This window comes from Trachurus japonicus, chromosome 9 (genome assembly GCF_045865225.1).
Source record: "Trachurus japonicus isolate A0001 chromosome 9, Traja_1.0".
Taxonomy (NCBI): Eukaryota; Metazoa; Chordata; class Actinopteri; order Carangiformes; family Carangidae; genus Trachurus; species Trachurus japonicus.
Genome location: NC_140915.1, coordinates 3,199,520 through 3,217,972, shown reverse-complemented (window position 1 = coordinate 3,217,972; position 18,453 = coordinate 3,199,520). Strand labels below are relative to the sequence as shown.

Here is an 18,453-nt window from a genome sequence, read left to right as displayed (position 1 = left end):
ATACTTCCTCAGGATATGAGATCAGATTATAGATTATAGATCAGTTATTGACACATTACATGTGTTTCTGTAGCTGACTGGACTAAAAGTAGAGAAGAAGAACACAGCCGTCACCATGACGACCCCCAGTGTGGATCAGGATAACATCAGCCTAAAGTCTGCAGCTCAGTGTCAACCCAACTTTTACATCACATTCATCTGAACACAGAAATAAAACAGAGTCTGACCTCAGAGTCTCCAGTCTACAGTCTGGACTCTCCAGAAAACCACTCAGATCCTTCACTCCTGAATCCTGCAGGTGATTGTTCCAGCTCAGGTCCAGTTCTCTCAGGTGGGAGGGGTTGGACTTCAGAGCTGAGACCAGAGAAGAACAGCTGATCTCTGACAAACTGCAGCCCTCCAATCTGAATAAAAAATAAAAGCAGTGAGTTGAGGACAAAGCTCCTTGTTGACATACAATAAATACTTTTACCAGAGTTACTGAGACTTGCAAGACAATAATTGATAATATTTTTACAAATTTCCATAAAGCTCCCATAACTTCTGGTGTAATACTTACAGATATAACAGATCATTACCCTATTGTCTTATATACTGATCTCTTAGAAAAGTTAGATGCTCCTCCCATTAAAACTGGAGTTAAAGTTGTAAATGAAAAATCTTTACAAAAATGATGTGCAAACCTGCAAACTAAAACGTGGGAATCAGTGTATGGTTGCAAGGATCCGAATGCTGCATATGATGCACTAATTAAAGAAATCACGGATTCCATTGATTCAACTATACCTGTAAGACACATAAAACAAGGTACGACTGGAAAGAAATCCTGGCTTACTAAAGGCATATTAAAATCTATAAATAAAAAGAATAAATTATGTAAACAATTTATTAAAACCCCTACTAATGTGAACAAAGAAACATACTCAAAGTACAGAAATAAGCTCACACAACTAATACGCATGAGTAAGCAAAGGTACTACACTGAACTTATTAAAGTTCACTGGGGTGACCAGAAGAAATCCTGGCAGGTACTTAATGAAATCCTCTGTCGAAAGCATAAAGAATCTGTGATCCCTCATGCTAACAAGGAAAACTCCAGAATAACGGAAAAGGCCACTGAGAATGACAACCTCGCCAATATATTGAACGATCATTTTATTTCTGTTGGAAAAAATATTTCTCAAAACATTAGACAACCACATTACATCACATTTAGACATTACCTCCAAGGAAATTACCTAAACTCAATTTTTCTAAGGCCAATCGATGGAGATGAGGTGCATAGAATCACTATGAAATTGAAAACATCTCACTGCTGGTGTAGATAACATCTCAAGTAAAATTCTTAAAGCAATCATAAATGAAATTTTGGAGCCGCTTGTCTACTTTATCAACCTCTCCCTACTCAGTGGGGTTGTACCCGACATGGTAAAAATCGCTAGACTTGTACCACTATTTAAGTCGGGGGATAAAAACAACTTCCATAATTATCGACCTATATCCATATTGCCTGTACTATCTAAGGTTTTGGAGAGGGTTGTATATAGTCGACTGAGCGACTTCATAGAAAGATTCAAAATCCTGGCCCCATCACAGTATGGCTTTAGAAAAAAGAGTACCACGGCAATGGCGATCCTTGATCTCTTAGAAAAAGTTAATGATACAATAGAAAAAGGCAAGTGTGGCATTGGAGTCTTCCTTGACTTGTCGAAAGAGTTCGACACTGTTGATTTCAGAGGTGGGTAGTAACGCGCTACATTTACTCCGTTACATTTACTTGAGTAACTTTTTGGATAAATTGTACTTCTAAGAGTAGTTTCAATGCAGCATACTTGTTACTTTTACTTGAGTATATTTCTTCAGAAGAAGCAGTACTTTTACTCTGTTACATTGAGCTTCATTCCGGGCGCTACTCGCTAATTTTTCTTATAGATCTAATGTGAAAATTGTTTTGTTTTAATGAGATACTTCCGAGCCTCTGTCACATGACTGCGTTTCACCAATCAGATGTTGCCACTCGCGACGTTTGCCTCCGTGTAACCAATCAGACAGAGCCAGGCAGTCACTAGCCTCGTAAACCAGCCTCTCGCGGAAATGCATTTCATTTCATTTCTTGGGAGAGTCTGGCCTCTTCCCCCCTCTAAGCGTTTGGGGTGGGCAGGAGCTGGGCGGGAGTAGTAGCAAAGACGGTTTAATATCTTTGGTAGTAGTTCCTCCCTAGGAAGTTTAAACCCCATACACACCTGGAGACATGTGACTCCTAGTCACATGACCACCCCTCCAGTTTCGGGGTGTGGTCATGTGACTCGAGTCTCGGGGGTGTGGTCATGTGACTTTGGTTTCACTAGAAACTAATCATAGGACCACCCACTCTGGGTTTATACCTGTTATTAGTCTCAGACAGTTCATAGACCTATGTAAGTTATTGTGGCTGAATTTGTCTTAATTTATCTTACTTTGTAAAAAAAAAAGAAAAAAAAAGTCATTTAGGCTATTGTCTTCTTAGTTGTTAAATGTTGTTCTTTGGCAATATCTGAATTTTTTCATTGCTATTATATTTCTGTGTATTTGATTAGGCCTACATTTATGCACTGATCATTAAGCGAACAAATCAGAGGTTACTCAGCAGTTACTCAGTACTTGAGTAGCTTTTTCACCAAGTACTTTTTACTCTTACTCAAGTAAATATTTGAATGGCTACTTTTTACTTTGACTTGAGTAATATTATTCTAAAGTAACTATACTCTTACTTGAGTACAATTTTTGGCTACTCTACCCACCTCTGGTTGATTTTCAAATTATGTTAAACAAATTGCAATACTATGGCATTAGAGGCATTGCACTCAACTGGTTTAGAAGTTATATGTATGGAAGGAAACAATATGTTGTTATAAACAATTAAGTCTAAATATCAAACAATGGATTATGGTGTCCCCCAGGGATCTATGTTGGGACCACTTCTCTTTATAATATATATAAATGATTTCATACTTTCTTCTAATATTTTACACAAAGTACTGTTCGCAGACGATACAAATTTATTTTTATCTCACAAAAATATAAAGGACCTGGAAAGGATCCTAAATGAGGAATTAATTAAAGTTGATGTATGGTTAAAATGCAATAAACTATCCCTAAATATAAAAAAGACAAACTTTATTATTTTTTGTTCGAACAGAAATCGGAGTAATATCGGGCAAGTCAAAATAGAAATAAATGGCAGCCCTATTGAGAGAGTGCCGTCCACTAGATTCCTGGGGGTTCATATGGACAAATTCGTAAATTTTGGGAGCCATATTGGTGAGTTAACAAAAAAACTATCAAAATATGTTGGACTATTTTGCAAACTGAGGCACTACTTACCCAATGAAGCACTTCTAACATTATATCGGTCATTGTTTGAACCCCATCTTACCTACTGCAATATAATTCGGAGCAATACATTTCCCAGTTATCTGGGGAAATTGCTGATTCTACAGAAGAAAATTAGCTATACCCTATATACGTATTATATCTTGGTCCAAATTTGATGCCTCCTCTGATCCACTCTTTCATCGCTATGGCATTCTTAAAGTTCATTATATTAAGGAAAAAAAAACGGAAACTCAAATGTACTAGTTTCAGTATAGTTTGTAAAGGTCCGCAGTTATGGAATGATCTTGACCTACAAACATCTTCAACTGCACTTGTTTTTAAAAAGAGATTGAAGAGGCAACTGCTGCTGAAATATGCATGATTGTGTTGTAATTGTTTCATGTTTACAATTATGATTTGTGACTGTTGCTGACCAGGCTAATTGGTACAATAGGAGTTGTTAGGATTATGATTAGGAGTTCTCTTTTTTTCCCCTCTCTCTCTTTTTTTTTTGGGGGGGGGGGGGGGGGGGTAGGTTGTATGTGAGTGTGTGAGAGTGAAAATGTAGATTACCCTGTGGTGTGAGAATGTGAGTATTGGAGTGTGAGTGTTGGAATATATTTTGGGTTCATTTCATGCAAAATGTATTATGTAGCTACAGTATGTGTATGTCTATGTATATTTGTATGTCTTCTTCTTGTGTATGTCTTCCTGTCATTTTTTGTGTCTGGGCCCCTTTTAAAAGCTCTTGAGCTTCTCAGGGTGTCCCATTTCACATATGAAATCACAAATATTTTAATGATTTTATACCTTTTCTATATATGTGAATAAAGCTGATGATGATGATGATGATGATGATGACAACATTCAGTGTCTCATCATCTGTTCAGAGCTGAAGAAGCTTCAGAAAGAACAAGTTTAGAAAATCAAAGTCCAACAGCTGAAGCAACAGGAAGCAGGTGAAACAGTCACATAGAGAGAAAACAGCTCATTAATATTCATGAGAAGCTGCTGCTGCTTCAACACAGATGCAGTGACTCCGCCTCTTCACCTGTCAGCTCCACCTGTGGCTCCATCCAGACAAACTCATGTTGAGCAGCCACATTGATCAGAGGTTTACTGACGACGCTCAAGTTTTAAAGACAACAAACATGAGAGGCTGAACTCTGTTGCCATGACAACAAACATGAGAGGCTGAACTCTGTTGTCATGACAACAAATGTATAGAAACATGTTGAATAAAGCTCAGAGACAAAAACCTGCTGGCCAGTACACACACACACCTGCTTATTATGGGATGTTGGCTTTGAATGTTTCACTACAAACATCACAGATACTAAGGAAAGGGGAGGAGCCACCAGTTATTGATTATAGATCAGTTATTGTCTGACACATTGCACGTGTTTCTGTAGTTGACTGGACTAAAAGCAGAGAAGAAGAAAACAGCCGTCACCATGACGACCCTCAGTGTGGATCAGTATAACATCAGCGTCATGTCAGCAGCTCAGTGTCAACACAACTTTCACATCACATTCAACTGAGCACAGAAATAAAACAGAGTCTGACCTCAGAGTCTCCAGTCTACAGTCTGGACTCTCCAGAAAACCACTCAGATCCTTCAGGTCTGAATCCTGCAGGTTGTTGTTGTAGCTCAGGTCCAGTTCTCTCAGGTGGGAGGAGTTGGACTTAAGAGCTGAGACCAGAGAAGAACAGCTGATCTCTGACAACCAGCAGCTCTCCAATCTGAATAAAGAATAAAAGAAGAAGATCAAATGATTGATAACTGATCAGATGTGTCCTGATCAATGATCACAACACAGGTTCATCAGCTGCTGCTGACCTCAGATCAGTCTGTCAATATACAATCAATATCTGATCAATACCTGTTGGACTAAACACTGACTACAACTCTCTGATTCAGGACTACACAGTAGTCACAGATCATGGACTGAATCACTGGGTCTGTAGTTTGGATCTGAGCTACTCTGAAAAAAAGCTACGTTGGCTTCTTTTAATTCATCCAGATTGTCCTTTTAGACTAGGGTTTCTCAACGGGGGCGGTACCGCCCCCCCAGGGGGCATTCTGAACTTTGTGGGGGCGCTGGGAGCGTGAGGGCTGAGAGAGGGGCGCTCAGGCAAAAATGGGGGCGCCACAACTTGGCTTGTACAAAGTTCATTTGAGCTCTACTTTTTGAACTTAAATGGTTTCCCAACTGTTTAACTGATTTAATCAATTCCTGCAAATATAATACTCATAATGCGGGAAATTCCCGCACACATTTCAAACCAACCATAGTGCATACAGGTGCGCTGCGTCAGACGAGACGGTCTGACTTAAATGACACACACACACACCAGGTTCAGTTCTAAGATCTACAACAGTAACAGTCAGTGAACTGACCTCAGAGTCTCCAATCTACAGTCTGGACTCTCCAGAAAACCACTCAGAGCCTTCACTCCTGAATCCTGCAGGTTGTTGTTGTAGCTCAGGTCCAGGTGTCTGAGGTGCGAGGGGTTGGACTTCAGAGCTGAAAACAGAGAGGAACAGCTGATATCTGACAACCAGCAGCTCTCCAATCTGAATAAAGAATAAAAGAAGAAGATCAAATGATTGATAACTGATCAGATGTGTCCTGATCAATGATCACAACACAGGTTCATCAGCTGCTGCTGACCTCAGATCACTCTGTCAATATACGGTCAATATCTGATCAATATACACACACACACACACACACACCAGGTTCAGTTGTGGATCAAAGATCTCAGATCTACAACAGTAACAGTCAGTGAACTGACCTCAGAGTCTCCAGTCTACAGTCTGGACTCTCCAGAAAACCACGCAGATCCTTCACTCCTGAATCCTGCAGGTGGTTGTTGGTCAGGTCCAGGTGTCTCAGATGGGAGGGGTTGGACTTCAGAGCTGAGCCCAGAGAAGAACAGCTGATCTCTGACAAACTGCAATGCTCCAATCTGAATAAAGAATAAAAGAAGAAGATTGAATGATTGATGATTGATCAGATGAGTCCTGATCAGTGCTTAATTTGTGCCGGATCCTGCCGCAACAAGATCCAGTACCTCGCCGGCACCTCACCGATTGGATCCGGGACCTCCTCTGTCAATCATATGTGTTAAATGTGTTTGATGGCTTCTGAAGCTTTAACTTATCAAAATGAAACAGATGATTTCTGATCATTTATTTGTCAGACCGCCATAGTGCAGGAGGAGGCAGAGACCAGTGGGTGACGGTGGTCCAGTCACGGTGGACTGGGACAACAGGCTGTAGGAGCGGCACTGTGGCAGAGGTCTGTTCTGGCCCGAGTCCCAAGGGAGTCGGTGTAGTAAAAAAAAAAAAGTTAATGAATTGTATTTAACATCAATTCACATGGTAAATTAGAGAAAAGAGCAGGAATAAAGAAAAGCACACACGCACAGATCAGCTCATTAACAGCATGTTAATGAGCAGGGGCCTCATTTATCAAAGAGGGTGTAAAACTGCTACTAAAGTTTTGCGTACGGCGAAAAGACGAAAATGGCGTACACCCGAAATATTTACACCTTTTTCAGATCAATCAAACTGTGCGTACGCACAACTCTCCGCAATAAATCACACCGGACCCAAGAATGGTGCACACGTGAACACACCTCTTACTCCACCCCCGGAACGCCTATATACAACTATATATGGTCAGCACGTGCATATTTAATTAGCCATGTGCGCTCTGTGGAGCGGCAACAAAGTGACAACAAAGTGACAACGGAGACAACGGGCGGAGGGCGGGGGAAAGAAGCGGAACTTCTCCGCTTCTCCGAAAGCAGATACACGGGCAATAAATCAGTCAGAAAAATGATCTTGCATTTTAATAAGCTACAATAAAAACCAAAACCTCCCAAATCTCAACAAACAGGAGCAGAAAGAAGAATAATCTTATGTAATCATCTGCCCCTTTATCACAGAAAATCTTTTTTTTTTTTTTTACACCTAGATGTTAAAACAATAAGCAGGGTTTCCACGATAGTTACCATTACTTTGAACGGTTACGTTGTCTCAGTCTTTATTCTCTCGTCAGCTCCAAACTCACGTGCACCTTGTTAACTCAGGTGACAGAATAATAACAGTCTCAGTAGCTGCAGATCAGTGTGCGCTGCTGCCGGTGTGTTTTTAAACTTGGCGAGTTTGATCCTTGTCGGACGTCACACTAGAGTGTGTAAAAGCAAAAAAGCAAAATCCTCAATCCGCTCTGTTTATCAATTAACATAAAGCCTAGTGTTATTATAGAGCAGGTTGGATTGCCAGCATCAACGGTCCACCACTACCACAATTCCTTCAAAGAAATCCTACTGTCTCTTCTAAATGTACTCCGCTCCTCTGTCCCTCTCACACTGCAGTTCTCTGACTCAGCAACGGTGTCGCCAATTCCTCCTGTTCCTCAAAAAAGGCGTAAATCACGGTACGCCAGGGTCAAAATGGGTGTAAATGTCCGCACTTTTCCCCGTCAGGTTTTGGCTTGATAGATCCCAAATTTGGCGGAGAAAAGTGCGTACGCACAAAACGGGGGAAAAAGGGTGTAAAAAAAGGTGTATCCACAATGATAAATGAGGCCCCAGATCTGTGCGTGTGTGTGTTCATCTCTCTCACGCTCTGTTTAGATAAAATAAACACAAACAGGCTACAAACACACACACATTGGCCTCTTGTATTTGTCAATCGCGGTGGTTTATTTTGAAAATTGGCCGGATTCTCTCGTGATTCTCTGTTTGACTTCTTGCCGAACTTGACGTGATTGCTTGCGACTCGCGCACAAAATACACCAGACGCTGAAACAATCGCTGTTCTCTGAGCTACAGGACTTTAACCTGACCTCTCACACTGGGAAGCTGCTTTGACCTTTGACCCTGAACCAAGTGTGACAGTGGTGGTCCTGTCACTATGCCTCCAATTGATCATGTGCCCTGGCTACATGGCCAAGGGGATGACCCTTTGGGTGACTGGCAAGCGCACATGACTCTTGCCCGGGAGGTGTGGGCCCTCTTCACCTTGCCACACAAGCAAAGAGGGAAAACTTAGATCTACATCACATCTGCTCAGCTTCAGCTACAGTGGCTGATCCAGCTGTTTTGTTAGCAGCTTCATCTGAGAGCAGCTCATCATCACCATCATCATCACACTGACCTCTGAGTGACCTCTGGCCCTTCACCTTCACACATTTGAACTGAACACAGACAAAAGTCCAACAGGTCCAGTCAGTGAACTCACCTTAGAGTCTCCAGTCTACAGTTTGGACTCTCCAGTCCAGCACAGAGAACCTTCACTGCTGAATCACTCAGGATGTTGAAGCTCAGGTGCAGCTCTGTCAGGTGGGAGGGGTTGGACTTCAGAGCTGAGGCCACGACTTCACAGTGACTTTCTGAGAGTTCACAACCAACAAGTCTGTGAAGAGAGAAAATATAAAATGTGTCAGAATGAATTGAGATGAAAGCTGCAGTAAAAACACAGTTGATGCATCTGATGACAGGACGTGATGATGTGATGAACATCTGAGCTTCAGCTCATCTTCTCTGACTGAGTTTGACAGGAAACTCTGAGACCTGCACTGGTTTAATCTGGATCTGTGTTTTAGACGAAGATTCATCAGGTTTGAATAAAACCAAAGAGTAAAAAAAAACAAAAAACAAATGGTTGTTTTGTTGATTAAACAGCAACAATCACAACAAGCTGAAGATCCACATGTTGGAGCTCACAGCTTTTCACCTTAAAAAATAAAACAACTCACTTGGAAATGTTTCAAAGTCTAACTGACAATAATGAAAATTCGTGAAAACTGTGTTTATCTGAACTCGATTAAACCACTGATCAATAATTATATTGATCATGTCTGGACTCACCGAGCCTTCCTGCAGTTCCTCACAGCTGGGATCAGTCTCCATTGTCCCTGAGCTGATGTGTTGTACTTCTCCAGGTCCAACTCATCCCAAACCTGCTCTGACATCTGCAGCATGTAGGCCAGAGCTGAACACTGGATCTCAGAGAGTTCCTCCTTTGATCTGTTCTCTGACTCTAGGAACTGTTGGATCTCCTGATGAACTGACTGGTCCTTCATCTCCGTCAGACAGTGGAAGATGTTGATGCTTCTGTCAGGAGAGATTTCACCACTGTTCATTTTCTTCAGGTTATTGATGGCTTTTTGGATGGTTCCTTTGGATGGTCTGTTCTTTCTCTGACCCAGCAGACCTCCTAACAGCCTCTGGTTGGACTCCAGAGAGAGGCCATGAAGGAAGCGAACAAACAGGTCCAGGTGACCATTTCTGCTCCAGAGGGATTTCTGCATGGCTCTCTTCAGGAAGACATCCAGGGGTGGAAGACTGCTCGCATTGAGTCCAAAAACCTTGGGAACCTTCTTTAAAAAAGACATTGGGTTTGAGTCTCTCTCTTTGTAGTCTTGTCCCAGGAAGTTCTCCAGGACCTGTGTGTTCCTGTTGGTGAAACAGTGGAACATGTAGACTGCAGCCAGAAACTCCTGAACAGTCAGATGAACAAAGCAGTAGACTGTTTTCTGGAAGATCACACTCTCTCTTTTGAAGATCTCAGTACAGAGTCCTGAGTTCACCAAGGCCTCTGTGACATCCAGACCACACTGCTCCAGGTCTTCTTGGTAGAACATGATGTTTCCTTCCTGCAGCTGTTCAAACGCCAGCCTCCCCAGCTTCAGAAGAACTTCCCTGTCGGCCTCCGTCAGCTCCTGTGGACTCGTCTCATGTCCTTCACCGTACTTGTTCTTCTTCCTCTTTGTCTGGACCAGCAGGAAGTGTGAGAACAGGTCGGTTGTGGTCTTGGGCAGCTCTCCTCTCTGGTCTGTGGTCAACATGTGCTCCAGAACTGTAGCATTGATCCAGCAGAAGACTGGGACTTGACACATGATGTGGAGGGTCCTGGACGTCTTGATGTGTGAGATGATTCTTCTGGACAGATCTTCATCACCGGACCTTCTCCTGAAGTACTCCTCCATCTGGGCGTCAGTGAAGCCTCGGACCTCTGTTACCCTGTCGACACATGTAGGAGGGATCTGATTGGCTGCTGCAGGTCTGGAGGTGATCCAGACCAGAGCCGAGGGAAGCAGATTCCCCTGGATGAGGTTTGTCAGCAGCACGTTGACTGATGAAGTCTGTGTGATATCAGACACAACCTCCCTGTTGTTGAAGTCCAGTGACAGTCGGCTTTCATCCAGGCCGTCAAAGATGAAGAGAAGTTTACAGACAGCGAGCTGCTCTGCTGTGATCTCCTGTAATGTTGGATGGAAAACATGGAGCAGCCTGAGAAGACTCAACCGCTGATCTCTGATCAGGTTCAGCTCCCTGAACGAAAGAGGAACCAGCAGACTGACATCTTGGTTCTCCAAGTCCTCGGCCCAGTCCAGAGTGAACTTCTGCACCGAGAAGGTTTTTCCAACACCGGCGACACCGTTGGTCAGAACCACTCTGATGGGTCTCTGTTGGACAGGTGAGACCATAGAGACTTTGTCTCTCTGTTGGACAGGTGAGACCGTAGAGACGTCCTCTCTCTGTTGGACAGGTGAGACCGTAGAGACGTCCTCTCTCTGTTGGACAGGTGAGTCCGTAGAGACGTCCTCTCTCTGTTGGACAGGTGAGACCGTAGAGACGTCCTCTCTCTGTTGGACAGGTGAGACCGTAGAGACGTCCTCTCTCTGTTGGACAGGTGAGTCCGTAGAGACGTCCTCTCTCTGTTGGACAGGTGAGTCCGTAGAGACGTCCTCTCTCTGTTGGACAGGTGAGTCCGTAGAGACGTCCTCTCTCTGTGGGACAGGTGAGACCGTAGAGACGTCCTCTCTCTGTGGGACAGGTGAGACCGTAGAGACGTCCTCTCTCTGTTGGACAGGTGAGACCGTAGAGACGTCCTCTCTCTGTTGGACAGGTGAGACCGTAGAGACGTCCTCTCTCTGTGGGACAGGTGAGACCGTAGAGACGTCCTCTCTCTGTTGGACGGGTGAGACTGTAGAGACGTCCTCTCTCTGGTGGACGGGTGAGACTGTAGAGACGTCCTCTCTCTGTTTGAGATGCAAATATTTAGAGAACTTACGTCTCATTTTGTTAAAAACATTGGAAGAGACGTCCTCTCTCTGTTGGACAGGTGAGACCGTAGAGACGTCCTCTCTCTGTTGGACAGGTGAGACCGTAGAGACGTCCTCTCTCTGTTGGACAGGTGAGATTGTAGAGACTTTGTCTCTCTGTTGGACAGATGAGACCATAGAAACGTCCTCTCTCTGTTGGACAGGTAAGACTGTAGCGATGTCCTCTCTCTGTTGGACAGGTGAGACCGTAGAGACGTGTCTCTGTTGGACAGGTAAGTCTTTAAAGATATTGTTGCACTTGATTGGAGTGTCCTGGAGGGTCTTCTTCTTGGACGTTGTCTCCAGCTGTCTCACCTCATGTTGGGTATTAACCTCTTCACTCTGTCCCTCTGTGATGTAGAGCTCAGTGTAGATCCTGTTGAGGAGGGTTCCACTCCATGTTCCACTTCCTGTTGCCTCAGTTCCTTCAGTCACTCGTTCACATCTGCTCCTCAGACTGATCTTATGTTGATCTAAAACCTCCTGCAGACCACGATCTGCTGAGAGAGAGGAGACAGAGTCAGACTGAAGACAGAGAGTCTGACAATCTGATCAGATTATTTTCATCAGCTACAGAAAAACTACAGACAACAAAGAGAAGGTTTGAATCATCATCTTAACCTCTTCATGCAGAGGCCATTTTTGGCAATTTCCGCCTGTTATTGTATCACTGTAATTAAAGCTTTATAACTACAAAAGTACTAATCCCACAACTATGGTTTATGGCTTAAATGAAAGAAAACCGTTGTCCCTTTACATCTATATCTATAAAATATTGAATTGAGTCATTCCATAAAAAAATTGGGCTTCTGAAAATACAATATTTTCTGGAAAAAAAAAAAAAACAAGTTTGAAATTTTTGGTGAAAAGGTGATATTTCAAAATCCTTATTATAAAACAATCCGTGTAGTCTTCTTTCTTTCGTTTTTCAGAAAAACTGAAAAATTGGTTGGTTTTTCTGTTTATTTGTTTTGAAACAACACAGATGTTCACTCTCACTTTGTCCACAGCTGCTCTGATTGGCTGTCTGCAGCTCACCTCTGGTTCTGGGTCTTTGTTCACACTGGGGACAGGAGGGGGGTCCTGAAGAACCAGACTGGTCCCAGTCTGAGGTGAAGCACTGTCTGCAGAACCAGTGTCCACAGCTGGTGGAGACTGGATCCTTCAAGACGTCCTGACAGAGACCACAGCAGGACAGCTGCTGGTCCACAGAGACACCACTCCTCTTCCTCCTGTCAAGACATTTCTGGATCAACAGCCAGCAGAGGGCGCACCACCGTCTCTATTCTGCCTAGCAACACAGAGTAGTCAAAACAGCAAACAAGAAGAGGAAAGCTCCAAGAGAACTTTTAACATCCTTAAAGCAGAAGTAAGCAATATTTTTGTGTTAATATAAGTCTTAAATAGTTATATCTTCCGACAGCAATCACTTACATAGAGTGTTTGGACCGAAACACGGGTCTGTCAGTCACTCTGCTCTGCTCTGAGCCGAGGAGAAAACTTTTCTCGTATCCTACAAGTTTTATCCAATGAGGAGAGAGAACGGCATGAAGGGCTGTGTGTGTGCAGCCAAGGGATGCACCTGAATATGGTGACGTAGGGACGAGGACCAATAGATCCATGACGAGGGCGGGGGCTGCTAACTCCATCGGCTGACAAGACGTTATGGTGCATTCAAGGCAACTCGTAACTCGTGTTTTTCCGACCTGTGAAGTCGTACCAGTTCGATCTGGTACGAGTTCACGGGTCGGAAGTTACGAGTGGCCATTATAGTGCACTTTCACAGGTAAAACAGGTCGGAAAAACACGAGTGGGTTGCCTGGAACGCTACAAAGTCGTGACTTGAAGCTGTAATTTACGCTTTCAAAAGCCTGCCTGGAACGCAGCATTAGCCAAAATGACCGGATCGCTTACTTCTGCTTTAAGTTCAGTGTTCAGCTTTTGCAGCTACAGTGGAATATGTGCGTCCATGTGAAATGTAAATTACATTCTACTTTGTTATCATAACATTTCATTAGTTTGAGTTGTATCAGTGAGTGTGCTTGTGATTGGGATTGTTGCTGTTTGTGGATGCAGAATGTAAACTGGAGTGATGTTGCCATGTAGTTTGGAGTAGTTGTGTTACTGAGACTGACCTCTAATGTAACAGTTGTAGTTTAACGTAAACGTTGTGTTGGTATGAGGATAAATAATACATTGTTTCATTTCTTAGCTAGTATGTTTCACATTCACAAGCAAATGCATTTGGAGCGGGTCGAGGTCCGGCCGCGTTCACATAACAAACAGACCGGAGCAGAGTTCGACTGTAGCCGCACCGTTTCAGTTCACACCTGAATGTGACTGTTATGTTCACACTGCCCTGGTGAAAAAAAAGTGTACTTTATTGTATTTCAAGTATATTTGTATTTTGAATGGTATATTGAAAATGTAATTATACAAATTGTACTTTATATAAATATATAAAAATTACACTAACATCACACTTTCACGCTAACACTTTTAACACACTTGAAAATAATTATACTATATTACACTTTATAGAAATATATTAAAATAAAATATACTTAAAGTGAAATTTATGTGTAATTTCTAAAGTGTACTTATTTGAAATTTGTTTTCACACATACTTTTGATATATTTTAAAATGTATGCTAAAATTGTCATTGTAAAATACAATGATAACATATTTTGAAAGTATACATTTTAATATCAACACTGTAATATTAAGTTTGAGTGTATTTTAAGTTACATTTGAGTTTAATTATAAAGTGAAGTTATTTATGCTTGTAGCCTACTTCAGGACATTTTGGAAAGTGGTATTAGCCTATGCACCTAAACCCGTTTATTAAATTTTGTGCTGTGTGTTTGGCAAAAAAAAAAAAAGATAGGCTACAACCTTACACGCATGAAATCACATTAAACAATACACTTAATTAACACTTAACAATCATCCACAAGAGCGTTGTAGAGTTGTTGGATTGTGTGTTTGATAGTCTCCGTAGCGGTAGCTGAGCAGCTCATGTCTCTGCCCCGCCGATCTAAAAACAGCTTGTAGGTTACCGTCAATTACAGTAAAAGTAACGAACCCTATCCCTAAGACTAGGGACTAACGGGCAAATCTGCCAAAATGTTGAAATATCCCTTTAAGCACATTGTTTTAATGTTATAATGTCTGTTGTAACCAAGGTTTAAAGTCTGTATTAAAAATTAGTTGATTGCATATTAAAACAGCTGAATTCATATTTAAAAAGTTAATTAATAAATACTAAGTTATGTTAATAATTAAAAACAGATACTTACCTATAAAAAGAAATTGAAGAGTGATAAAATATTTTTTTATACGTTTATTTTGAAAGAGATTGGCTGGAGATGAGCTGTCAGCCAATCGGGAAGAAGCTCCCGCCCCTTGACCTGCTCAGAACAAGGTTCACTTCCTCCGGAGCCGTTGTCAGGAGAGCGAGCAGCCCCGCATCGAGCACGACACTTAGCTTGTGAAGAGGAGACACTAGTAAAAGTTGATAAAAGTGATTAAAAACTACGGGATAACTCCGGTGACGCCCTGGACCTGTGAGAGTGAAGCTAGAGGGACCCGACATCTCCACCAAGAAGAAAACGCATCGGTGAGAAATCGTTTTTTCCATGCTAAATGCTAACCGCCAGTGCTAATCAGTGCTAATACCAGAGACCTTACACACTCGTGTGAATCACTAGCGTTAAAGCTAGCACTAGCTTCATTTTGAAGGTGCAATATGAGACGTTTTGAGAATTTGTTGCACACTGAACTGTAAAATCTGATGATTTAGCACAGTATCTGCGTTTTTTAGCACGCCGAGTCACTATTTTATGCTAAGACATGGCAGAAGGTGCACACTGTACGTCTTCTTACTGGTATTAATGTTATATTTGCATGCTTATTACTATGTGAAGACGTTATTTTTATATTATTGATGTGGAGAAGTTATTTTAATAACTTAATCTCTGATATTTTGAGAATGTTGCTATGATATTATTGGGTGTGGTGTCATATTACAATGTTTCTTCAGTTAGAAATATTCTCTGTGAATTGAGTGGATTTAACATGATTTATATATTGTATTTCATGATTGAGAGTTGAGAGAATTAAGAGAATGTTCTGACATTACTCATCATAGGTCAGGTTTTCCTGTTGGATCCTTTGAACCTTGGACCTACCCGGATGTTGGAGCCTGGATCGAGACGTTTGATGGCGAACCACAGCCTGGAGGACAACTAGAGATATGGTGCCCGCAAAGAATCAAGAACCTGGATCCTTTCATCACTTCATTACACACACACACACATACACATATCCAACACATTCAACCATGCGGTAGGATAGATCCTCTTCACTTCCTCAGTGGACTGAACATTTCATACTGGGAGTGACTGAAAAAAGAGGTGACTTGAACTTTCAAACATAGCTGCAATTTTTTTTTTTTTTATGTTCCTACTTACCTGGGTAAGAATTGTGTTACACTGTGTATGTACATGTGTTTTGCTTATCCTTCTTTAAAGGACAATTCCAGGCAAATTCAACTTGAGGGTGTATGTTCTTATCATTTTAAGTCTAAAAGAAGGAATGTGAAGATTTTCAGTTTAACGTCTCCTGTTTTGCGGTAGCTGCGTCTGTCCCAGCATCGCTACGGCAGCAATGAATGGGAGTGGATGCAAGTTCCGCTGGTTAGGCTGTTTACATCCCTCAAAGCCGCAATTTTTTTCCACAGACAGCGTCAGATGGTTACTCAAACATGCACTGAGAAGTTTCTTTACTTCAAGCAAGCCGACATGCTTGTAAAACTAGATCTAAATTCAAAGTCTCACGCGAGACCCTGTTGCCGTGCTCGGTGCATTCAGGGGTAGTCAGCAAGCTACCGTTTGTGTCATAAACACAGGAATATCGACTCTTGACTTGCTTCAAGTAAAAAAAAACGTATCGGCGCATGTTTGAGTCGCCACCTGACGCTGTCTGTTGAAAAAAATGTACACTTGAAGCAAGTAAAGAGTCGATATTCCTGTGTTTATGACACAAAAGGTAGCTCCTACTGCACCTGAATGCACCGAGCACGGCAGCAGGGTCTCGCACAAGACTTTGAATTAGATCTAGTTTTACAAGCATGTCGGCTTGCTTGAAGTAAATAAACTTCTCGGTACATGTTTGAGTCGCCATCTGACGCTGTCTGTGGAAAAAAATCTGAAAAAAATGCGGCTTTGAGGGATGTAAACAGGCTAACCAGCGGAACTTGCATCCACTCCCATTCATTGCTGCCGTAGCGATGTGGCGACAGACCAAGCTACCGCAAAACAGGAGCGATTACACTGAAAATCTTCACATTCAGACCCAAAATGATAGCAACATACACCCCCAAGTTGAATTCACCTGGAATTGTCCTTAAAGGTTTATTTGTAATGTTTAGGTCTGCTGCCTGAAATAAACCTATTTCTATTTTCTATTTCCTATGTACGAAAGAAGCAATATTTGAAAATGTGTTATTAAAGTTTTCCTTTGAAAATGTTTAAAAGCCATATGTAAATGTTTATACATTTAGAGATAGTACAAGTTTCTGTATTATTTGCAATGTATTATTATAATTTGGATGTGGTTTAAATACATTAAAGTATGTTTTTTTACCTGGAAGTAGTCCCACAAGTCTTTCAGCCTTTAGTATACTTGTAACACATTTGCATGAAGGTAGAAAGTAGTATACCAAAAGTATAATTAAGTATATATTTTAATACACTAACATCTAATTTTTAATGTACTTATAATACAAACAAAGTACACTTTAATTTAACTAATTAGGCATGTATTAGTACATGAAATGTCATGTACTTAAAGTGCACTAAATATACTTTAAGTTGTTCCACTTTAGTACACAAAAGTACACTAAATACACTTTAAGTTGAGCTTTTCTACAACTTAATTACAATTTAAATATACTTAACACAAAATTAGTTGTTCCAATTTAGCACTCTTCAAGTTAACTAATCTTAAACACACTTGAAATATAATGATGATTAGTGCGGCTTGAAGTACACAAAAGTATGCTAAATTTTAGTACACTTAGTACATTAATTTTTCACCAGGGTGAACCAAACGCACCAAACTCAGGCCATCATTCATTCATCTGGGCCGACCCAAACACTGCCTGTGTGACAACACCCTTAATCAACTAGTAACATCAGACATATGATAGTAGTAAAGCTGTCATGTTAGGGTGTCATTTGTTAACTGTTGAAGTTGGCACATTGCTATGTAGAGCTAGGTGGTCCGTGAGTGGTTTTTATGGGTTGAGTGGTCCTTTGTCTAAAAAGGTCTAAGAAACACTGGTGTAGCTGTCGCCATAATACAGCTATGGGTTACCGGGGCGACAGAGAAAGTTACAGTGATACTGTCACATTTGATTTCTAATTGTTTTCTTTAAATTTATAATGAAACTTTCTGCAGTTAAATTAATAGTTCTGCTATTAGACATTATTAGAATATTAAGTTAAAATTGTTAAAAGCTTACTTCCTGTCAGAGTCACGTAATACGTGAGTCGGAAGTTATGAGTGAGAAGCAGGCAAGAGGGAGAGAAAGAGGGAAAGAAGAAAAGAGACGAAAGGACTGTCTATCACTGGCTTAGCAGGCGTACACGGTAATTATTCAGAATGTTGAAATGTGTGTGCCCATGTATAGGAAACTGATCTGTGGAAATAATGTATGTGAATGTGTTTTGTTTTTTTGCACTTTTCACGGTGTTCCGTAACTTTGGAGAGAATAAAATGGTTGTGGGGTTACACCCCGCCTTTCCGAAGCCCCGCCTTTCCGACAATAGACTTCCATTCATCGTAATAGCGGGGTTTTCTATTTTTTCTAAAGACCCCCGCTACTCCGAAAAGGCCAGTGGGGGAAACCCCCCCACTCCGAACGGACAGACGGACCTAATCAGAAAGGAACCAGAGGCTGTGCAGTGC

At 41.6% G+C, this 18,453-nt stretch overlaps 1 protein-coding gene across 1 annotated transcript in view; it reads right to left on the bottom strand.

Annotated features, from left to right (window-relative positions):
- LOC146980631 (uncharacterized) overlaps window positions 1-18,453 on the bottom strand; it is a 128,358-nt gene that overhangs the window by 99,590 nt on the left and 10,315 nt on the right. The window contains exons 3-11 of the mRNA XM_085787983.1: window positions 16,036-16,045; window positions 12,474-12,712; window positions 11,712-11,977; window positions 9,241-10,877; window positions 8,612-8,785; window positions 6,154-6,327; window positions 5,756-5,932; window positions 4,921-5,097; window positions 228-404 (exon numbers count right to left, since the gene is read on the bottom strand). Coding sequence (XP_085644109.1) covers window positions 228-404; window positions 4,921-5,097; window positions 5,756-5,932; window positions 6,154-6,327; window positions 8,612-8,785; window positions 9,241-10,877; window positions 11,712-11,977; window positions 12,474-12,712; window positions 16,036-16,045 — 3,031 coding nt within the window. The remainder of the gene's footprint in view (window positions 1-227; window positions 405-4,920; window positions 5,098-5,755; window positions 5,933-6,153; window positions 6,328-8,611; window positions 8,786-9,240; window positions 10,878-11,711; window positions 11,978-12,473; window positions 12,713-16,035; window positions 16,046-18,453) is intronic.